At 41.5% G+C, this 25,102-nt stretch overlaps 1 protein-coding gene across 1 annotated transcript in view; it reads left to right on the plus strand.

The window, feature by feature from the left end:
- Nucleotides 1-24,175, plus strand: part of SRP54 (signal recognition particle 54) — a 171,535-nt gene extending 147,360 nt beyond the window's left edge. The window contains exon 17 of the mRNA XM_053697762.1: nt 19,425-24,175. Coding sequence (XP_053553737.1) covers nt 19,425-19,631 — 207 coding nt within the window. The 3' untranslated portion in view covers nt 19,632-24,175. The remainder of the gene's footprint in view (nt 1-19,424) is intronic.
- Nucleotides 24,176-25,102: the final 927 nt, after the last annotated feature.

Genomic DNA, 25,102 nt, shown 5'->3' on the forward strand with positions numbered 1-25,102 from the left:
TCTGAGGTACTGGATAAAATAGAGCACATATATACTATGTCAGAGTTAGCTGCCTCAAGACAAGGGATTAGGGAACAGTCTATTAAAATATGGTTTTATTGGATAATGCAAGAGCTGGAATAATAGAGGAATCATCAGAGGTCAAGTGCTACTGTAAAAAAAAAGTTAGAAATAACTAGAGAAATAACCCTTTCAGATTTTCAGGACTCACCAGACTCCATTCTACTCTAAGAAAGAGATGAGACTTGATTTGGGCAGATTAGTGTGTTCTAATAGTACCACAGAAATGTTTGTTAGGTTGAGAATGTAATGTATGTTTTATATGTTTAAAAATTTGCAAAGGGGGCGGAGCTAACTCCTGAGCTGAGAGGCTGCGTTCCTAGTGAGCTCCGTCTGGAAATCTCGATTAAAATTGTGTTTTTAAGTGAAATTCACTTTTCTAATAGGTTTTTTTTTATACCTTTTGAAGTACCTAAACACCTCCTAGAACCTTTCCAGAGGGGAGCTTCTGCTCAACCTAGCTGCTAAAAGATCCTTTGCAGCTGATCTGCGGTACTACAAGGGGCCTGGACACTTCATTGAGAAACCTACTTGTCCCTGGACAGAGAAGGCTACTCTTACCTCCTGTCAATACCGGCGACTCCGGAGGGTCGGGGCTCCGCTTCGGAGCCGTCCCGGTTGCAGCTGTGAGAACTCCATCTAAGAACTGGAGCTAAGTGTAAGACACCCCTGTGGCCGGTACCCGATCTCGGAGGGAGCCTCTCTTAGTATCTCAGGTGCCTAATACCACCCCCTACCTGAGGACCTATTGCCGAGCACCCGGTGCTTATCTGCTTACATTGCCCAGCAACTTTCTCGGAGTGGCGCGAACAGCTGCCATCTTGCCCAGTGCTGTGTAAACTAAGTGGTGGCGCAGTTTGTTAGAGCGAGACCCGGGACTGCCTCTTTTAACCCAGCTCTACTCTTTGTTGCCTTGCAAGACAAGGCACCTCCTCTCCCGGTCAGCACAGGCCTCATCAGAGCTCCGGAGGGTCGGGGCTCCGCTCCGGAGCTGAGGTAATTTGTCCCACTGTTCCTGGATCCTGGTCTGGCTGCCTTTCTGTGGGAGGTGTGGAGAGACACTTACTACTGCCGTTTTTCTTTCTACCAACTACCCGGAGGGACCGGCTCTTGGACAGACTTTCCTCTACCTGGGACACCAGTAAGCCTGCACTCATCCACATCCTGCAATCCCCAAGCCTGAGCAGAGAAGGGGTTTGATTTGTCCCCCCCCCACCACAATCTGCCCCTCAGAGTAACTCTTGCATAGAAGGGCCAGCCTGTATACTTAAAATCCTTTCCAGATAAGGCCTTTTTCCTGCATACATTAACCCCCAGGGATTCTGCAGACTTCTATAAGCATACATTTTGTGTACTTTACAGAATTCTTGCTACTATTGGAGGCAGACCCTTTTAAATCACCTTACCATCTATGTGAACTGCCATTCCTATGATATTTCCCCCACAGGGAACTGTTTGTACCACTGGCTAATCTCCAGGACTACATTGTTGTCTACAGACTTACTTTATATTGAAAGGTCTCTGCCCAGAGTTGCTGTAACCTATCTGTGACTCCCTATATGATTGCAGCACTGTAATCCTGTGGACTGTACATATACCTCTATTTTTTTCTACTCTGGTGACTTTTTACACGGACGTGTCTGGGCTGTGTTACTACTGGCATCTTGGAGCTCTGTTTTATGTGTTATAGTGCTTAGGCTGCTGCGTCAGCATATGTATCTCTGTAGCCTATGCTCAGAGTGGAGTGTTTGTTTTTTATATGCTTATTCTGTCTTCTAAGCCCTCTATTCATCACTGAACACACACTAATAGGCTCCTCCCCTTAAATTTCACTCCCCTATTACTCCTCCAGGCACCACCCGCTTACATAATACTTTTTGGTGCCTTGCTCCGCATATTGCCCCCCCTCATGTTCAGAATAGGGGCTCTCTCGATTACCTTATAGCACCTAATTCCCCTATTTACCCTTTTATGTGGAGCAGCTCAGTAGGGTGGTTAAATTACCAGCACAGCCCCCTTTAAGTCCCCCTGAAGTGTACTCTAGTCCCGCTTGAGCTTAGGCATACCCAGATCCTTATCACAGCTCTGAGGTTACCTCTTCGCTTACTGTTACACTACAAACCTCTCCCCAAGAGTACTGTTCTCTTCTACTTCCTTTCTTTTCTGCACTGTACCTAATTGGTTTTGATTGCGAGTCCCACAGGGAGGGATTGGTTGCTTTGGTCCCCCTCGCGCCTCCCCCTTTCCGGCCCAGCTTGTCTGGGTTGGTCACTGCCACTCTCCCTTTCCAATTGGTCGTATCCCCTTTCCCTGAGGTGCGTGGGGGCCCTTAGGGACCACTACAATCATCAGCTGTTGGTCCACTAGTTGGGCCTTTTTGAAATTAATGTATATGTTTGAATACCATGTCCCAGGTATAATCTGTATTTGAGGGTTGTGCTAGCCCCGCTCTCGCAGTATACCACTAGCTATCATTGTTCTAACTTAATCAGGCCCATTTATCAAAGGGCTTGCGGACCTGATCCGACACTGCGGATCAGGTCCGCAAGACCTCGCTAAATGCGGAGAGCAATACGCTCTCCGCATTTAACATTGCACCAGCAGCTCACAAGAGCTGCTGGTGCAACGCCGCCCCCTGCTGACTCGCGGCCAATCGGCCGCCAGCAGGGAGCTGTCAATCAACCCGATCGTATTCGATCGGGTTGATGTCTGGCGATTCCTGTCCGCCTGTTCAGAGCAGGCGGACAGGGTTATGGAGCAGCGGTCTTTAGACCGCTGCTTCATAAGTTGTGTTTCTGGCGAGTCTGAAGACTCGCCAGAAACACGGCCCTTCAAGCTCCATCCGGAGCTTGATAAATGGGCCTGAATGTCTTAGCTCAGCTCTTAATATAATCTAGTTGAATGTTATAAATTTGTGCAAATCTCTTAATGTTCTAACAACCTATTTGTGTATAAGTGGTCAGGGTTGGGACTCATTGTAGATTGCATTGGATTTCCTTACAAGGCTAACTATGTCGCACTCCTCCTGAAAAAAACTCCAAGACCCCGGCAGCTTTGGAAAAGACTGTTCTAGATCATTTCTCTAGTCACGTAAGGTGTATAATCCTGAGAGGAAGGATGTCAGCGATCCTGAGTCGCAGGATGAGGGTTCACAATCGAGCTCCCAGTCTGCTGCTTACCTCAATCACTGAAAGCACTTTTCAAAAACTGCTCGCAGCTCAGACCAAATCTATTACTGCTGAGATCCAGAGAAGTTCAGCTGAACTTAAAAAAGATATATCTGAAATTTTCCAGCTCAAGCTAAAGTTAGCAGATGTGGAGGATAGAGCCAGGAGGAACAACGTCCGGTTCAGAGGCATCCCAGAGACGGTCGCCACGGGCGACCTACAGGATTTCCTTATCTCCCTATTCACCGCTCTCTTGGGCCCTTTGGAGGGCAACATGCATGCCATGGAAAGGGCCCACAGGGCTCTCAGATCACGATCAGTGTCATCCGACAGACCAAGAAATGTGGTGGTATGTTTCCATCACTTTACCTTTAAGGACCGGTTAATGCAAGCGGCCTACAGCAAACCCCCCTGACCACATCCAGAGGCCCCAAGCCTCACCTACCTGAGGATATTTTACTGCATTTAGTTGTTAGTGTCATGTTAAATTGTTGTTAGCTTGCCTGTTCAATGTTATGTAAAAAGTCTTAGTTAGAGTTTGTACATTCTCTAGTTTATTGTATTTCATAATTTCTTATAGAGAGCGGGGCTACCCACACTGGCCCCTCTGCTTTTCAGGTTGTTGGCTCCCCCCCCCCAACTCTTGGTGTCCATTATAGGGGTTTACATAGGTGGACTATTTTCACCTGTTTCCCTCTCTCTCCCTTCCCTACACCTCTAACCAGTTCTCAATCCCCCCTATCTTCCCCCGGAAAAGGGTGTTAAATGGCCCCCCTCAGGTTCCTGACTCATAATGTCAGAGGCCTGAATACTGTGGGTAAGAGATGCCTTCTATCTCGATCCTTACGCCATCATGGGGCGGATGGGGCTTTCCTTCAAGAGACGCATCTCCTGGTCGACTCCCCCCCCTTACATACGGCTAGGGACTTCCCAGTTTTTGAGGCTGCCTCCTTTACTAAGAAAGCTAGAGGAGTAGCCATCCTGGTACACATGAGGGTGGCTTATGAGCCCCTTTTTGTGCTCAGAGACCCTCAGGCCAGATACCTCATCCTTGTATGTAATTTAGATCATGTCACATACACCCTGGTTTCAATCTACCTTCCGAACTCACTACAACCTAGGTACTTAAGGAAAATCCTGTTACAAGTAGATAAGGTTAAACAGGGTAAGGTGATCCTTGCAGGAGACTTGAATATGGTGTGGGATGGGAAGCTGGACAGGGAATCGAGATTGCTCAAGAAAAGCCCTATTAGCCACGACCCAATCACCCGCAGATTTAGAGATCTCATGACCCAGTTTAATTATTTTGATATCTGGAGGTCCCTACACCCTTTAGATAAGGACTTTACCCACTTCTCCCACCCACACTCCACATTTTCTAGATTAGACTACTTCTTTTGCCACCCTACAGATCTGGATCTTGTTCATTCCACGAGCATTCATACCTGCCTGTGGTCGGATCACAACCTTGTCGTTCTAGATGTAGATTCCAAGCACACCACTAGTTCTAGAGCCCCATGGAGGCTACCACACCATCTCCTTTCGGATATCCCTTTCAGGGAGGAGATCAGGAAGGAAATCTGTTTTACCCTTCATATTAATGATACCCCTGACATTAGTGATAACATATTATGGGGAGCATTTAAGGCCACTGTTCCAGGCCTCTTTATCCGCAAGCAGGCCCACCTTAAAAAGCAAGCAGGCCTTTCCTTGTCACAGGCTTACTGTAGGTTACAGGCTCTCTAAGCCCAACGGCGGGCCCTAGACTCCACGGCACACGAATCGGAGATTAAAGACATTAGGCGACACATATGCCAATTAGAATTCTCTAGGACTCAATCCATCCTCCTTAGACTGAAACAACTCATGTAATCCAAAGGTAATAAAGCAGACTCTTTACTCACTAACAAAATTAGGCAAAGTACAGGTGCTTCCCGTATCCACGAGATTAAGCATGGCACACAATCCTTCAGACTCCCCTCCTTGATTGGTCAACAGTTTAATAAGTTCTACTCTGAACTTTATAACATTAAAGACGAGAGGGCGCTTAGACAGGCTCCTTCGGAAACTATAGGCCCATTTCTACAATCTCTGAAGATCCCCACCCTTGCAAAAGCCCATATTGAGAGCATTGACACCCCAATCACTAGTCAGGAGGTTAAACAGGTCATTGAAAAGCTGAAATCGTCTCTCAAGACGGCTTTACGGCTATTTTTTATAAGACCTACCTAAACGAAATTGTTCCTACCCTCACCAGATTTTTCAATCTGGCAATGGACAAAGGGAAATTCGACAGTGAATTCTTAGAGGCCTCCATCGTCACTATTCCCAAACCTAATAAAGACCCATCTCTATGCGCTAGCTACCGACCCATCTCACTTATAAACACGACGTCAAAATATACTCCAAAATTCTCACAAACCGGTTAGCAAAACTGCTTCCAACACTCATTAACCCCGACCAAGTCGGTTTTATCCCTGGGAGAGAGGGTCCGGATAACACCAGGAGACTTCTCAACATTCTCCTAGAGGCCAGGAGGCTTAATAAGCCACTTGTGGTGCTCTCTTTGGATGCTGGGAGATACAGGGAGTACCTGTGGAGTGTCCTGGAAAACTTCCAGTTCCCCACGCAGATAATACAGGCAGTGAGGGCTTTGTATTCCTCTCCGGTAGCCTCAGTTAGGGGGTTGGGGTTTGACTCCGCTCCTTTTTCTATTACTAATGTCACCAGACAAGGTTGCCCTCTCTCCCCTATCCTTTTTGCACTGGCCATGGAACCCTTGGCCGCAGCCATCAGAGCGGATAGGGAGATATCAGGAATCACACTTAATGGTACGGTTCATAAAGTGGCTTTGTTTGCTGACGATACCACGCTGTTTTTCTCCAGACCCTTGAAGGAGGTTCCGAGACTCCTGCCCTTCCTTGACGTTTAGCGCCTTGTCGTATTACAAGCTAAACCATTCTAAATCTGAATTATTTACATTTGGGTTTTCTGAGGATGTCTCTAAAAGTCTATGTGAAAGACACAAAAGTATATCTCTCATCTCGGTGTTAAATTGTCCAACTCACTTCCCCAAATAATAGATGATAACTTTAAACCACTCCTGGCCGATCTTCGGGCCTTGAATTCAAAGTGGAACTTTAAATGCGTCTCCTGATTAGGCCGCATAGCGGCCTTAAAAATGAGCTACCTCCCTAAGTTGACGTACGCTTTGCGCTGTCTGCCAATCCGGGTGCCCAGAACTCTTCTCATTCAGTTCCAGAGCGCATGCACTAAGTATATATGGCAAGGTAGACCCCCCAAGGTTGCTCACAATATTCTGCAGTACCCTAGAATGTATGGGGGTGTGGCTTCCCCTTCTATCTTCAGGTACGCTGATGCTGCCATGCTCACACACATCTCCCAGTGGGGAGTTAAAGCCTCTGAAAGTAAATGGAGGACGATTGAACAAGCCTCCTTACCACACAGTCTTACTTTGAGGGACCTAATTTGGACACCACCTCACTGTAGGAGAAACCTGGAGGTTGCTAATCCGTTAATACGGGAATGCCTGACTGCCTGGGACCGTTTGCGACACAGCCCTAAGGTGGCTCCTCACCTGTCCCCAATTACCTCTATTGCTGGCCTCTTGTCAGGCTTACCAGACTCACATCCGACCTCTTGGTCTAGACTGGGCGTTACGAGAGTGGCGGACCTTTGGTCCACGTCACCTCAGGTAACTTTTGTTCCTTATAATCAACTCTATCTCCCCATCTACCCCATTGTACATGAAATTTGAATATACGAGGGTTACTAGTCTTCTGTCGAGATGGGGTTTTAAACCGTCCTCGCCCCGACAACTTACCATATGGGAAGCCAGGTGGCAGTAAGGGCTTTGGCTAGGCAAACCTTTGTCCCTACATTACACTCTCATTGAAGGTGCGACACCAGCTGATAAAGCCCAACACATTCAAAAATGGGAACGGAGGTTAGATTTTACAGCTCCCATCACAGAGTGGCAACGTACGCTCTGTTTAAGGAAAAAAAAACTTCACTGCATCACCATTTTCGAAACTTATATTAAGTTACTCACACATTGGTACTATGTCCCAGCTCGTCTTGTGGAAATCTTCCCCAAGGCCTCCCCAGTATGTTGGAGGGACTGCTCGCATACAGGTGACATGATTCACATTTGGTGGAGCTTCCCTAAGCTCAGGCCCATCTGGAATAAATGCTTCTCAACGCTCACTAATTTAGGTATAAGCCTCCCTAGAACTCCTGAGACGGCCCTATTTCATCTAGGCACATGTAAATTACCCAAACACTATGGTACCTTAAGTATTTATTTGTTCTCTGCGGTTAAACTCAACATAGCAAGATCTTGGAAAAGATCTCTCCCCCCAGCTTGGTCGGATAGTGTAATAACAATGGCATACATATACTCCATGGAGAAAAATATTTATTATACCTCGGGTAGATCCGATTTTTTTTAAATAATCTGTTCCGACTGGAAGAGTAGGTTTGACACACTCTGGTTCCCTAGCTTTGAGACTTAGGTTAAAATGTCCCTTGACCTATGAGTAGAGCTCCATGCCCCATCTTTGATATGCCCGGCTTGACTTCTCTCATGAGGTTCCCCCCCTTACCTTTTCCCAGTATTGCCTCATTCTTTAATGAGACAATGGTAACTCTCCTACAGGGAGTGCAGAATTATTAGGCAAATGAGTATTTTGACCACATCATCCTCTTTATGCATGTTGTCTTACTCCAAGCTGTATAGGCTCGAAAGCCTACTACCAATTAAGCATATTAGGTGATGTGCATCTCTGTAATGAGAAGGGGTGTGGTCTAATGACATCAACACCCTATATCAGGTGTGCATAATTATTAGGCAACTTCCTTTCCTTTGGCAAAATGGGTCAAAAGAAGGACTTGACAGGCTCAGAAAAGTAAAAAATAGTGAGATATCTTGCAGAGGGATGCAGCACTCTTAAAATTGCAAAGCTTCTGAAGCGTGATCATCGAACAATCAAGCGTTTCATTCAAAATAGTCAACAGGGTCGCAAGAAGCGTGTGGAAAAACCAAGGCGCAAAATAACTGCCCATGAACTGAGAAAAGTCAAGCGTGCAGCTGCCAAGATGCCACTTGCCACCAGTTTGGCCATATTTCAGAGCTGCAACATCACTGGAGTGCCCAAAAGCACAAAGTGTGCAATACTCAGAGACATGGCCAAGGTAAGAAAGGCTGAAAGACGACCACCACTGAACAAGACACACAAGTTGAAACGTCAAGACTGGGCCAAGAAATATCTCAAGACTGATTTTTCTAAGGTTTTATGGACTGATGAAATGAGAGTGAGTCTTGATGGGCCAGATGGATGGGCCCGTGGCTGGATTGGTAAAGGGCAGAGAGCTCCAGTCCGACTCAGACGCCAGCAAGGTGTAGGTGGAGTACTGGTTTGGGCTGGTATCATCAAAGATGAGCTTGTGGGGCCTTTTCGGGTTGAGGATGGAGTCAAGCTCAACTCCCAGTCCTACTGCCAGTTTCTGGAAGACACCTTCTTCAAGCAGTGGTACAGGAAGAAGTCTGCATCCTTCAAGAAAAACATGATTTTCATGCAGGACAATGCTCCATCACACGCGTCCAAGTACTCCACAGCGTGGCTGGCAAGAAAGGGTATAAAAGAAGAAAATCTAATGACATGGCCTCCTTGTTCACCTGATCTGAACCCCATTCATAACCTGTGATCCATCATCAAATGTGAGATTTACAAGGAGGGAAAACAGTACACCTCTCTGAACAGTGTCTGGGAGGCTGTGGTTGCTGCTGCACGCAATGTTGATGGTGAACAGATCAAAACACTGACAGAATCCATGGATGGCAGGCTTTTGAGTGTCCTTGCAAAGAAAGGTGGCTATATTGGTCACTGATTTGTTTTTGGTTTTGTTTCTGAATGTCAGAAATGTATATTTGTGAATGTTGAGATGTTATATTGGTTTCACTGGTAAAAATAAATAATTGAAATGGGTATATATTTGTTTTTGTTAAGTTGCCTAATAATTATGCACAGTAATAGTCACCTGCACACACAGATATCCCCCTAAAATAGCTATAACTAAAAACAAACTAAAAACTACTTCCAAAACTATTCAGCTTTGATATTAATGCGTTTTTTGGGTTGATTGAGAACATGGTTGTTGTTCAATAATAAAATTAATCCTCAAAAATACAACTTGCCTAATAATTCTGCACTCCCTGTATATAAGTTTTAGCGTCAAGACTGTATTGTCTGTTTCCTATATCTGTGTATTTGAACTTGTTGTACGAGTTGCTCGTACTGTTCTTGTATTTCTTGATTTTCGAAAAACCAATAAAAATACTTGGAAAAAAAAAATGTGCAAATAATTTGTACGTTATCACGATAAAAGGTGTAAGATAAGTGGTTTTCAATGTAGCATCTATGTATATGTAAAGGATGAAACTAGGTCCTTGTGTTGACAAGGCTGAATTTGATCACTAGATAATTCTGACCTTAGTAATGGGTATATGTGACATTTTTGCTATGTTGTATCCTGAATTCTTTGCTTCTAATAGAGAAATATTTCAATTAAAGGGATGGTAAATCCCAGAGTTTCAAAAACTCTAGGATTTACCATCACTAATAATAGTCTACATCATAATGCCGATCAGCCTGCATGGCTGTTGACTAAGTGGTGGAAATGTAAAAATGAGCAGTGCTGTGGTGGGCGGTCAGAGCTGCAGCGAAATAAAGGCACCTTTTCATCATCATTTTTTTTTTAAATTTATGAAAGATGGCCTTTATTTGTAGTGATGGTAAATCCTAGCATGTTTGAAACGCTAGTATTTACCATCACTTTAAGAAAAGCTGATCTGTTACATGCCAAAAGTATCACAACTTTGAATGACACCAATTTACCAAGCCATAGCTAATTCCAATATACTGGATTTCATGAGTTAATTTACTGAAAAAATGTCACCATGCCCGTAGTACCATAAGGATGAGACACATATTGAAGTCGTGGCTGAATAAAGCATTCCCTCATCTATTGTGTAGGTAGTGTTACCAACAAATACCTTTTATTGCTTTTGAAACCTATAAATGTTAGGAATGTTTACTAACCTACTCCTTGTGCTTGTTATTTTCAAACTAAATGTTAGTTTGTGTGCATTTTTTAATGGTTGTGTTAATTTTTTATATATATATATATATTTTTTTTTCTGATGATCCATGAAATGTTAATAAAAAAATGAGTCGGTCTTCTACAAATGTGTTCCTTTTGTACTTTAGTATTTCACGATTTACCTCGTTGCCATCCGCCTCTCTCTTAACCGCTTTTGTGTCTGGGAACCATAGTAGGTAGAGAGTACATAATCTTCTCTTCCCCAGAGGGTCTATTTAAGATTTATTTCATGAATGTGTCAGCATTTTGTTTTCTTCATTTCATATTGGCCCCGGATTGCATAATATGTACTCTATAACCAAATCGCTTTATGAAAGCGCCCCTAACTTGCTTTGATGATTTGATTGCCTCCTGTGTGAAACTTCATGAGGAGCTCAGCACTGTTTAGCCAGCTCTGTTGCCGACGTCTAGTTCTGGACCCGGCAGAGAGGATCTTGCAGATCACCAAACACCATCACTTACCTCTTCCCTGTGGCCAGATGGCACGTAACTAGTTCTGCAGTGTAGCTGCACTACGCCTCTGCAACCAGTTCTACATAATAGATGCACTACAACTCATAGAGCTGGATCCTCCAGACCCTGCTATTTGGCGGATGGCACACACTTTGAGGCAACTGTAATTTTTACGGGATCCTGTTATTAAGGAGCCGTAAGGCATCTTCCCTGAACTTTACCCTGGCCTTTACCTTTACAGTGCTTGGAGCTCTTGCAACTGAAGCCTTTGTTGCAAATGCAACATGTGAAAGCACGGCATGAGAATCCTGGACAGCGGCCAACCTCAACAGTTGGGGGGAGACATGCTTGTCAATGTCGACATCCCATTTCAAAAGTCTCTGGATTCTGAGATGGCATTTTGGCAGCCATTCTTTTTGGAGTTGGTTTATATTAATATGACACAACAGAGCGTAGGTATGCAGATACCATTTTTTTTCACCGTCTCCCCAAGATCATTAACTTCTTGAGTACTATTATTTATTCCTAACCCGTGTAGCCATCAGATGAACTATTTTTATGGCTCTAGCTACATCGATAACACGTTATGACTCAGGTGTCTATCTGGTTAATTGGTGTTTCTGAGCCTGTCATGTGGGATATCGGGAGCAGCTGTTATTATTTCATGAAGATTTAAGGCTTTTGCTTACTTTTGTTTAAAGTAGAGTATTGTAATCAAAAACTCACCTATTGAACTCTGAACAACAGTCACTACTAATATTTGTGGTGTCAATATAAGTTGTTCAGAGTTCAATAGGTGAGTTTTTGATTCTATGGCAGAATATTGGATGCTTGAACACTGAACACTATCTGTTGTTTTTATTACAGGCCTTGCATTGGTCTGATGATATTTCCTAGTGTTTTTGAAACACTATGATTTACCAGTGCTACAAATAAAGGGGACTTACAGTCATGAAGTATAAAAAAAACTTCCTTTATTTGCCTGCACCTTATGCTGCGCTGAGCCTGAATGCTATTTTATCAATGAGGTGATGTTAGACAATTGCGTGCTAGCTATTCTGCATAATGTCGATTGGCCCCCATGGCTATTGGCTAAGGTGGAAATGTCACCTCATTGAAAAAAATCTAGTGTTTCTGGAAGATCAGTTTGAATTAGGCAAATGTTACCGAAGATAAATTTAGTTCAGCATCTCTACTGTTATTAGTTTTTTTTTAATAGTTTTGAAAATGAGGAGCTTTGCTAAATGGGAGTTATGTTGCAATGCTATATTATAGGGTTGCACCAATACCGATACCAAGTATTTGCATGAGTACTTGTACTCGTGCAAATGCACCGATACTTAAACTGATACCTCCAATTCCTAGCCATACGCCATCTTCTGGCGTTTTTCAAATTGCATGTTCCCATTTCATTTTAAACTGGAGTGGAGACTTAACAAAAAATTGTTCACTTCTATTCTGCCAATACAAATTGCTGTTATTTGTATTATTGTACGTCAGAGCAGTGCTCCAAAAGCTGCTACTATACTGCTGGAAGTCTACCTGGAGAGATTACTGTACCTCATTCAGACAAACCCCTGAAGTACTGGGCAGTTAATAAACTGAGATTTAATGGCCCAAAAATATCTTTCTGCCCCATGCAGTAGTGTAAAAAGTGAAAGACTGTTCAGCTTAGCGTCAAAAGTCCTTACTGATAGCAGAATCAGACTTATAGCTGAACATGCAGAGATGCTTCTGTTCCTTAACCCCTTAAGGACCAAGGACGTACGCCACACGTCCTCAAAAAAAATACAGTTAATGACCGAGGACGTGTGGCGTACGTCCTTGGTCTGGAAAGCAGCTGGAAGCGATCCTGCTCGCTTCCAGCTGCTTTCCGGTTATTGCAGTGATGCCTCGATATGGAGGCATCCTGCAATAACCCCCCTTGGCCATCCGATGCAGAGAGAGCCACTCTGTGGCCCTCTCTGCACCGGACATCGGTGGCCGGTATCGTTGGTGGGTGGGAGCAAGTCTGGGAGGCGGGTGGGCGGCCATCGATGTGCCCAGTGGAGTGGAGGGGGGCGGGAGGGGCGGGAGCGCGCACGGGGGGCGGCGGGCGCGTGCACGGGGCGGGAGCGGGAGGGAACCGCTACACTACAGAAAAATAAAGTTTAAAAACTACATAAAAATAACTTTTTGAAAGCTGTAAATAACAGCTAAGAGATGTGGAAGGGGTGGGGGGTTGATCTTGGGGGGGGGGGGAAGCTACACTGCAGAAAAGGTTTTTTTTTTTAAAAAAAGGCACATTTTTTCACTAAACTGGGTACTGGCAGACAGCTGCCAGTACCCAAGATGGCGCCCATTAAGGCAGAGGGGGAGGGTTAGAGAGCTCTTTGGTGGGGGATCAGTAAGGCTGGGGGCTAAGGGGGGATCCTACACAGCAGCATATGTAAATATGCTAAAAAAAAACACAAAAAAACCCCAAATATAGCTTTTATTTTAGTACTGGCAGAGTTTCTGCCAGTACTTAAGATGGCGGGGACAATTGGGGGGTGGGGGAGAGAAGAGAGCTGTTTGGGAGGGATCAGGGGGTCTCATGTTTCAGGTGGGAGGCTGAGCTCTACACTAAAGCTAAAATTAACCCTGCAAGCTCCCTACAAGCTACATAATTAACCCCTTCACTGCTAGCCATAATACACGTGTGAAATGCAGCAGCATTTGGCGGCCTTCTAATTACCAAAAAGCAACGCCAAAGCCATATATGTCTGCTATTTCTGAACAAAGGGGATCCCAGAGAAGCATTTACAACCATTTGTGCCATAATTGCACAAGCTGTTTGTAAATGATTTCAGTGAGAAACCTAAAATTGTGAAAAATTTAACGTTTTTTTTTTATTTGATCGCATTTGGCGGTGAAATGGTGGCATGAAATATACCAAAATGGGCCTAGATCAATACTTGGGGTTGTCTACTACACTACACTAAAGCTAAAATTAACCCTAGAAGCTCCCTACATGCTCCATAATTAACCCCTTCACTGCTGGGCATAATACACGTGTAGTGCGCAGTGGCATTTAGCAGCCTTCTAATTACTAAAAAGCAACGCCAAAGCCATATATGTCTGCTATTTCTGAACAAAGGGGATCCCAGAGAAGAATTTACAACCATTTAAGCCATAATTGCACAAGCTGTTTGTAAATAATTTCAGTGAGAAACCAAAAGTTTGTGAAAAAATTTGTAAAAAAGTGAACGATTTTTTGTATTTAATCGCATTTGGCGGTGAAATGGTGGCATGAAATATACCAAAATGGGCCTAGATCAATACTTTGGGATGTCTACTAAAAAAAATTATATACATGTCAATGGATATTCAGAGATTCCTGAAAGATATTAGTGTTCTAATGTAACTAGCGCTAATTTTGAAAAATAATGGTTTGGAAATAGCAAAGTGCTACTTGTATTTATGGCCCTATAACTTACAAAAAAAGCAAAGAAGATGTAAACATTGGGTATTTCTAAACTCAGGACAAAATTTAGAAACTATTTAGCACGGGTGTTTTTTGGTGGTTGTAGATGTGTAACAGATTTTGGGGGTCAAAGTTAGAAAAAGTGTGTTTTTTTCAATTTTTTCCTCATATTTTATAATTTTTTTTATAGTAAATTATAAGATATGATGAAAATAATGGTATCTTTAGAAAGTCCATTTAATGGCGAGAAAAACGGTATATAATATGTGTGGGTACAGTAAATGAGTAAGAGGAAAATTACAGCTAAACACAAACACCGCAAAAATGTAAAAATAGCCTTGGTCCCAAACGGACAGAAAATGGAAAAGTGCTGTGGTCATTAAGGGGTTAATAAGAACTTGCCGCTAACTTTTGAAACTTTATTCTAACTGATAGATTGCCTGTTATACTGCTAGTTCTCATCCTAAACAATTGTGCTCAAAACATACTGTACTCTAAGGAACATCCTTAGCCAGGGCTGGACTTGGAATAAAAAGCAGCCCTGGAAAAATATGAAGACCAGCCCTATTTTCTGTTGAGTCAGTAGAATGCAAATGCCCCATACTCCTTCCCCAATATTATTTTCAGAATTAAATTATATAACTTTTTATTAAGTACAAATGTCAGTTTGATGAGTTTTATAGGCACCCTACAACCCAATTGCATCCAGTAATCACCCCTTTAAATTGTAGCTTCCCAGCCCCAGCTGTTGCAGCTGTTATTTATTGTTATTATTAATATATGCTATTGTAATATTTTTATTTATAAACATGTTCTGTGAACTTTGTGACAACAAGCACATAAAACTGTTTTATTATTTCAAAATGTCTTTTGAGTTACAGTTCATAATTATAAAGAAGCAATCTTAAATCATTAGTCTGTATTGTGCTTAGTAAACTGTCATGACATAAAAAAAAGTATTGGTAATTGGTATCGTGAGTATTTGAAAAAAAGTATCGGTACTTGTACTCGGTCTTAAAAAAGTGGTATCGGTGCAACCCTACTATATTATTCCATTCTAAATAGAGTGCTCCCTAATAAATCCTTTTTGTGATATTCTACTGCATATGACTTAACCAAAGAAGCAGAGTGAAATCGCTGCAAATTACAATTGCAGGTACAAATTATCTGCTTCATTCCTGTGTATCGCCTTCCTGCACTTTGACAATTCATGATGTAGGCAGAATGTATTTACTCAGTCTCTGCTTTGTAAATCTGTTTGGATATCAGTGGTATTTATTTTACATTGTATGTATGCTTCTCAAATCATTTATGAGTGTTTGGGGGAAAAAAATGCTTTTTCACACTCTTTTGTTGCAGGTTTCTTACATGTCATAATATACACATAAAATAAATTAATGGTATGGTTTAAATCTGATGGGTCTCCTGAAAAAAGATGTAATATGAGTGGGTTTCCCACTGAACAAATGTTCTACTGTAGGTCTTAATTTCTCCAACATAGGTGTGTCCGGTCCACGGCGTCATCCTTACTTGTGGGATATTCTCTTCCCCAACAGGAAATGGCAAAGAGCCCAGCAAAGCTGGTCACATGATCCCTCCTAGGCTCCGCCTACCCCAGTCATTCTCTTTGCCGTTGTACAGGCAACATCTCCACGGAGATGGCTTAGAGTTTTTTAGTGTTTAACTGTAGTTTTTATTATTCAATCAAGAGTTTGTTATTTTAAAATAGTGCTGGTATGTACTATTTACTCTGAAACAGAAAAGAGATGAAGATTTCTGTTTGTAAGAGGAAAATGATTTTAGCAACCGTTACTAAAATCGATGGCTGTTCCACACAGGACTGTTGAGAGGAATTAACTTCAGTTGGGGGAACAGTGAGCAGACTTTTGCTGCTTGAGGTATGACACATTCTAACAAGACGATGTAATGCTGGAAGCTGTCATTTTCCCTATGGGATCCGGTAAGCCATTTTTATTACAGAGTAAATAAGGGCTTCACAAGGGCTTGTTAAGACTGTAGACATTTTCTGGGCTAAATCGATTCATATATAACATATTTAGCCTTGAGGAATCATTTAATATGGGTATTTTTGTAAAATAATATCGGCAGGCACTGTTTTAGAGACTTGTCTCCGACGATTCAAGTAAATCAGAGGACCAGAGACTCACTCCGTTGGTGGCTGTCCCTGGACAACCTGTCACAAGGGATGACCTTCCGCAGACCAGAGTGGGTCATTGTCACGACCGACGCCAGTCTGATGGGCTGGGGCGCGGTCTGGGGACCCCTGAAAGCTCAGGGTCTTTGGTCTCGGGAAGAATCTCTTCTACCGATAAATATTCTGGAACTGAGAGCGATATTCAATGCTCTCAAGGCTTGGCCTCAGCTAGCAAAGGCCAAGTTCATACGGTTTCAATCAGACAACATGACGACTGTTGCGTACATCAACCATCAGGGGGGAACAAGGAGTTCCCTGGCGATGGAAGAAGTGACCAAAATCATTCAATGGGCGGAGACTCACTCCTGCCACCTGTCTGCAATCCACATTCCAGGAGTGGAAAATTGGGAAGCGGATTTTCTGAGTCGTCAGACATTACATCCGGGGGAGTGGGAACTCCATCCGGAAATCTTTGCCCAAATTACTCAATTGTGGGGCATTCCAGACATGGATCTGATGGCCTCTCGTCAGAACTTCAAGGTTCCTTGCTACGGGTCCAGATCCAGGGATCCCAAGGCGACTCTAGTAGATGCACTAGTAGCACCTTGGACCTTCAAACTAGCTTATGTATTCCCGCCGTTTCCTCTCATCCCCAGGCTGGTAGCCAGGATCAATCAGGAGAGGGCGTCGGTGATCTTGATAGCTCCTGCGTGGCCACGCAGGACTTGGTATGCAGATCTGGTGAATATGTCATCGGCTCCACCATGGAAGCTACCTTTGAGACGAGACCTTCTTGTTCAAGGTCCGTTCGAACATCCGAATCTGGTCTCACTCCAGCTGACTGCTTGGAGATTGAACGCTTGATCTTATCAAAACGAGGGTTCTCAGATTCTGTTATTGATACTCTTGTTCAGGCCAGAAAGCCTGTAACTAGAAAAATTTACCACAAAATATGGAAAAAATATATCTGTTGGTGTGAATCTAAAGGATTCCCTTGGAACAAGGTAAAGATTCCTAAGATTCTATCCTTTCTTCAAGAAGGATTGGAGAAAGGATTATCGGCAAGTTCCTTGAAGGGACAGATTTCTGCCTTGTCTGTGTTACTTCACAAAAAGCTGGCAGCTGTGCCAGATGTTCAAGCCTTTGTTCAGGCTCTGGTTAGAATCAAGCCTGTTTACAAACCTTTGACTCCTCCTTGGAGTCTCAACTTAGTTCTTTCAGTTCTTCAGGGGGTTCCGTTTGAACCCTTGCATTCCGTTGATATTAAGTTATTATCTTGGAAAGTTTTGTTTTTGGTTGCAATTTCTTCTGCTAGAAGAGTTTCAGAATTATCTGCTCTGCAGTGTTCTCCTCCTTATCTGGTTTTCCATGCAGATAAGGTGGTTTTACGTACTAAACCTGGTTTTCTTCCGAAAGTTGTTTCTAACAAAAACATTAACCAGGAGATAGTCGTGCCTTCTTTGTGTCCGAATCCAGTTTCAAAGAAGGAACGTTTGTTGCACAATTTGGATGTTGTTCGCGCTCTAAAATTCTATTTAGATGCTACAAAGGATTTTAGACAAACATCTTCCTTGTTTGTTGTTTATTCTGGTAAAAGGAGAGGTCAAAAAGCAACTTCTACCTCTCTCTCTTTTTGGATTAAAAGCATCATCAGATTGGCTTATGAGACTGCCGGATGGCAGCCTCCTGAAAGAATCACAGCTCATTCCACTAGGGCTGTGGCTTCCACATGGGCCTTCAAGAACGAGGCTTCTGTTGATCAGATATGTAGGGCAGCGACTTGGTCTTCACTGCACACTTTTACCAAATTTTACAAGTTTGATACTTTTGCTTCTTCTGAGGCCTTCCATTTAGGTGACCTGATTTGCTCCCTCCCTTCATCCGTGTCCTAAAGCTTTGGTATTGGTTCCCACAAGTAAGGATGACGCCGTGGACCGGACACACCTATGTTGGAGAAAACAGAATTTATGTTTACCTGATAAATTACTTTCTCCAACGGTGTGTCCGGTCCACGGCCCGCCCTGGTTTTTTAATCAGGTCTGATAATTTATTTTCTTTAACTACAGTCACCACGGTATCATATGGTTTCTCCTATGCAAATATTCCTCCTTTACGTCGGTCGAATGACTGGGGTAGGCGGAGCCTAGGAGGGATCATGTGACCAGCTTTGCTGGGCTCTTTGCCATTTCCTGTTGGGGAAGAGAATATCCCACAAGTAAGGATGACGCCGTGGACCGGACACACCGTTGGAGAAAGTAATTTATCAGGTAAACATAAATTCTGTTTTTGAAGAACATCTAAAAACTGCAAAACAGCTCAGCACAGGGGTGGATGGGCTCAACAATTATAGGGTTAACCTGTAATTTATTTAGAGCTGCGTGCATAAAAATCTTTTAATTGTGGGGTCTGTCCGGGCAGCAAAAAAAATAGAAGCTCTAATTGCAACTGCACACCACATTTCTATTATTCCTGACAGTGCAGGGGGTATCAGGTAGCTTGTAAGGTTCATTTTAAATGTAGTGTAGAAATTATCCTCCCATCTGACACCTCCCACCCCCTGCTCCCTCCCAAACAGCTCTCTTCCCCTCTAACACCCACTCACACTTATCCTTACCATTTTAGGTACTGGCTGACAGTCTGCAGTTTAGTTTTTTATATATATAATTTTTATTTATTTTTTCTGCAGTGTAGGGATCATCCTCAACCCTCCAACCTCCCTGATCCCCCCACAAAGAGCTGTTGGAGCTTCCTGCAGCTGCGACGTATATATACATGTGGTACGATTGGCTTCGTACTGCACAATGTGTATATATGCCATATTGGGTGAAGGGGTTAAGGGAAAATTGTCCTAAGCTCTTTAAAGTAAAGCCAGTCTATTTTAAAATGGTGCAAGAGAGAGACCGATTTTAGTTCAAGCATATGATTATTACTGAATCTGTGGTAATGAGTTTTACTCTTTTAGGTGGATGAAGAGGAGGAAGAGAATGAGATGTCCAGACAAGCAGAGAAACAGTACCAGGAGCAATTAAGCCAACAGCAGAATGAAACCAATGCAGAAACGCAGCAACCTGAAGTGCCCAGCTCCTTTGTTAACATCAGTTTTGTCATGGAGGGAGAGGATTCAGCCAGTTTGTCACAGAAGCAGGAACTGTCTGCTGTTCCCACCTAAGAGACTACCCCGTGTTTGGGCTGAATGGGAAACACCTCCTGCCAGAATTCAAATGGTGCCTTCCTAACAGACTTGCTCAGCAGTATGAAACAGTGCAAATCATCTTTCTAACAGATTAAACTAACATCATTAGCTTAGCCAAGTTGTTTCTACCATTCAGATCTCTTTAAAATGACTGTGGGTTTCAGGAAACTTCTAAAATCGCCAAAGTGTTAATATTATTTTATTAAAATGATATAGAATGTTACTGATTTATAGTGCAAGATCAGTCCTAGGGTGATTTTTGTGTTCTGTTAAGGTAGTCTATTTGTTTTTATTGTTTAACCCCTTAACGACCTTATATACCGTCCTAAATGCACTGGGCTTTAAAGCCCTTAGGGCAGCATAGAACGTCATAGCCATTTGGCTGTACTAAAGCCAAAGGCTCTTCCTAAATGAGATCACAGATGGGAGGGTGTGTCTAGCATCATAGGCACTCCCCCTTGACCCAATCCAGTCATTGAAATCATGAACGATTGTGCGATTTCAGTTTTTTACTTATTTGTTTACATCAAAACTTTGTTCCGATGAAGGCAAATAAGTATGGGCAGGAAGGGGTCAAAGATAGATCATGCTGTTACTACCCATTACCCAACTTCGCACAATCAACTTTTGTTATATTAATATACTTTCTAACCTCTGCCTTTTCTAAGCCCCTGCAGGCCACCTCTTATCCCTGTGCATTTTATTAGCTTTTCACAGCCAGATAGTGCTAGTTCATGTGTGCCATAGAAAGACCGTGCTCACTTCCATTGAGTTATGCATGAACCAGCACTAGTTGGCTGAAATTCAAGTTTTTAAAAAGCACTAAGATAAGGGGCAGTCTCCAGAGGCTTAGATACAGATAACCATAGTTACCAAGTAAAAAGTATATATATAACCGTATTGGTTATTAAAAAAAACTGGGGAATGGGTAATGAAGGGATTATCTATCTTTTTAACAAAAAACATTTTCAAGTAGACTGTCCCTTTAATGGTCTTGAATTGTGCATCCATTGTAAGTTAACATGTTATTTTCAGTCAACCAACAATATGTATTGTATACAGATCCATACTTTACATTTGTGTGTAATGTAGGAAGGGGTCATATTGGGTATTTATTATGTTTTTTAGTATATATTTATTACCATTGTAAACCTGGAAACGCCTCCTCTAGATTCAAAATGAATACAAAGAAAAATATATAAGAAATATCATATCTCTTGTGGCAGATTTGATATAGAAGTCCAGATCTTAGTGAATCAGTTTATAAACAGGAACATTTTATAGCTAATGAATGTAGAAAGCTATGACTTTTGTTTTTACCTAAATCTAGTCATCTACTGTTATATTACATGTACAGAACAGTAGCCTGGAAACTAGTGTTATAAAAATGGCCAATATCATTCCTTTACAATAAAAAAAAATTACATATTTTAAGACCGGGTTCTTCAAACTTTTCTTCCCAAGACCCAGTGCAATGATACTACATCCCTTTTGAGACCCTATGTCTGAAAATGTTTGAAGCAATATACAAGGTGGCTGACATTTTTGGTAAAGTGAGTAAAATGTGTGCATTCTTTATACCTGATTGTAGTCAAACCTGAAAGTGTAGCAAAATGTAATTACACACACGCATATAACACACACACACACAATTTCAATTACATATACCACAAACACTCTCCTATTACACATACACACACGCATATAACACACACACACACACACTCTCATATTACACATACACACATGCATATAACACACACACACACAATCTCATTACATATACCACTAACACTCTCCTATTACACATACACACACGCATATAACACACACACACAATTTCAATTACATATACCACAAACACTCTCCTATTACACATACACACACGCATATAACACACACACACAATCTCATTACATATACCACTAACACTCTCCTATTACACATACACACACGCATATAACACACACACACACACACTCTCATATTACACATACACACACGCATATAACACACACACACACACTCTCATATTACACATACACACGCGCATATAACACACACACACACAATCTCATTACATATACCACTAACACTCTCATATTACACATACACACACCACACACACATACAAGCCACAACCCAGTAAACATGGTGTTGCGACCCTGTAATGGTCCTGACCCGTGGTTTGAGGAACCCCCTAATTTAAGAGACATTTCAAATTGGTTTTATTATCTATTTTACTTTGTCTTGGAATCTTTTTTTGTTGTTGAAAATCATACCTTGGTAGCACTGCACTACTGTGAGCTAGCTGCTGATTTGTGGCTTCACACATATGCCTCTTGCCATTGGTTCACCTGATGTGTTCAGCTAGCCCCCCAGTAGTGAATTGCGACTCTGGAGCTGACTTTGCAGAAGTTATATGTAATGAATAATGAAATGTGTTAACAGCGTTTTCTTTTTTGCCCTTAAAGGGATATGAAGCCCAAGTTTTTTCTTTCATGATTCAGATAGAGCAGGCAATTTTAAGCAACTTTCTAATTTACTCCTATTATCAAATTTTCTTTGTTTTTTTGGTATCTTTATTTTAAAAATCAGGAATGCAAGCTTAGGACCCAGCCTATTTTGATTCAGCACCCTGGGTAGCTCTTGCTGATTGGTGACTACTTTGAGCCAAAATGGGCCGGCGCCTAAGTTTTATATTCCTGCTTTTCAAATAAAGATACCAAGAGAACAAATAAACAACGGATAATAGGAGTAAATTAGAAAGTTGCTTAAAACTGCATGCTCTATCTGAATCATGAAAGAAAAAATTGGGTTTCATATCCCTTTTTAAAATAAAAGCAACAAAAGAAAACCAAAAAAATTAATAAATTTGGGATTATTAAAGGGATAGTCTAGTCAAAATTAAACTCATGATTCAGATAGAGGATGCAATCTTAAGCAACATTCTAATTTAATCCTATTATCAATTTTTCTTCGTTCTCTTGGTATCTTTATTTTAAAAAGCTGGAAAGTAAGCTTAGGAGCTGGCCCATTTTTGGTTCAGCACCCTTGGTAGCGCTTGCTAATTTGTGGCTTCATTTAGACACCAATCAGCAAGTGCTACCCAGGTGCTGAAACAATTCCAGATTTTTAAAATAAAGATACCCAGAGAACAAAGAAAATGTGATATTAGTACATTTGAAAGCTGCTTAAAATTGCATGCTGTATCTGAATCATGAAAATTTATTTTTGGCTAGACTATCCCTTTAAGTGTGTAATGGTTTCCAATAGACGTTTCTCACCAATGTTAAAGATGTAAAAAAAAAAAAAAGGGAAATCTGTGTGTTGATTTTGCATTAATTTATTACACGTTTTATAATAGCTAGTAATAGTTTATACGTATGTGAATTTATTTTAATTTTAAAAATGACAACAGCATTTGGTTAATTACAGCCTTGTATTAAAGTAAAAGTGCAGCAAGCAAATATCTGAATTTGCATGGATAATTATATCTATAAACTCAGCGCTCTATGCTAATTACCACACAGTTACTAAGGTTAGGTGCCCTAGTTCACCTCAAATTTAAGCAAGTATAAGGTATATACAAAGGAGCGCCAATAGGCGGTGGTATCTACAAGAATAGGTAGATGTAATATGAATCAAGTGTGATGTGTATATATACTAAAATGGATAACCTAAAGTCTAAAATATATATAACATATGTCTATTTATACAAATAAAAGTATATAAAAACATTACATGGATCCATGTATCAAACAAACATACTATATACAGAAAGAGAACAGTAGAGTAGAATCTCTTAACATCTCTGGCTGAGAAAAGTCTAAAATAGAACACCTCCAAAGATGGAGATAATATAGGAAAAGTTCATCCGATGGTGATAAATAATGTCAAAATAATTGTATATACCTGGTGTGCCAGTCCAGTGTGAGTGTGAAGGGTATCCAAAAAGGAAAAAAAAAATCCAATAAGTTGAAAAAATAAAAAGAACCGTTAAGAATGTATATATATATAAAAAGGGAAAAATATAAAAATTATATATACACTCCTATATGATGTGAAACAGAAGAAAGAGAGGGGCGCCTCATGTGTAGAATCACCAAATCAAAAAAGCCAAAGCGTATGCACTTATTCCACGTGTACCTGTGGGGGGAAAATGCAGATAGTGCAATCAAGACTGTTGCATGGATATTTGTGTTGCACTTTTTTTATAATACATACGGCACCGAAATTATCAAAATGCTGCAACTTGCTGCTATTTTTGGCATTTGTTTCACTGACAAATGCAGAATTACAAATAAATCCACATACCTAACAGTTTGATTGCTGGCTCACTTATGTAACTGCAGAATATACGTACTGCACTTTATCAGCATGACATATTTGTGTTGCTGTGACAAAAATGTTAAATGTATGATTATACCGGACTTTAAAAGCAAATATAATTATAACATGTTTAATACCAAACTAAACAAATGATTTGTCTTGTGTAAATAAAAGTTATTCTACTTTTATGATAGTTCTACTTCTTTAAAATAAGCCCCTTACAAATTAGATCATGTCATTTATTTATTATAATAGTCCTTAATAATAGTTCTAAGTTTCCCAATTTTATTTGGTTTGTTTTTCTTTCATGTAATTGGCAAGAGTCCATGAGCTAGTGACGTATGGGATATAGAATCCTACCAGGAGGGGCAAAGTTTCCCAAACCTCAAAATGCCTATAAATACACCCCTCACCACACCCACAATTCAGTTTTACAAACGTTGCCTCCTATGGAGGTGGTGAAGTAAGTTTGTGCTAAGATATCTACGTTGATATGCGCTTCTCAGCATTGTTGAAGCCCGATTCCTCTCAGAGTACAGCGAATGTCAGAGGGACGTGAAGGGAGTATCACTTATTGAATACAATGATTTCCCTAACGGGGGTCTATTTCATAGGTTTTCTGTTATCAGTCGTAGAGATTCATCTCCTACCTCCCTTTTCAGATCGACGATATACACTCAATTTACCATTACCTCTACTGATAACTGTTTCAGTACTGGTTTGGCTATCTGCTATATGTGGATGGGTGTCTTTTGGTAAGTATGTTTTTTATTACTTAAGGCACCCTAGCTATGGTTTGGCCCTTTATGCATTTATATAAAGTTCTAAATATATGTATTGTACTTATATTTGCCATGAGTCAGGTTCATGTATTTCCTTCTGCAGACTGTCAGTTTCATATTTGGGGAAAATAAACATTTCTTTCATGTAATTGGCAAGAGTCCATGAGCTAGTGACGTATGGGATATACATTCCTACCAGGAGGGGCAAAGTTTCCCAAACCTCAAAATGCCTATAAATACACCCCCCACCACACCCACAATTCAGTTTTACAAACTTTGCCTCCTATGGAGGTGGTGAAGTAAGTTTGTGCTAGATTTCTACGTTGATATGCG

This window comes from Bombina bombina, chromosome 1 (genome assembly GCF_027579735.1).
Source record: "Bombina bombina isolate aBomBom1 chromosome 1, aBomBom1.pri, whole genome shotgun sequence".
Lineage (NCBI taxonomy): Eukaryota > Metazoa > Chordata > Amphibia > Anura > Bombinatoridae > Bombina > Bombina bombina.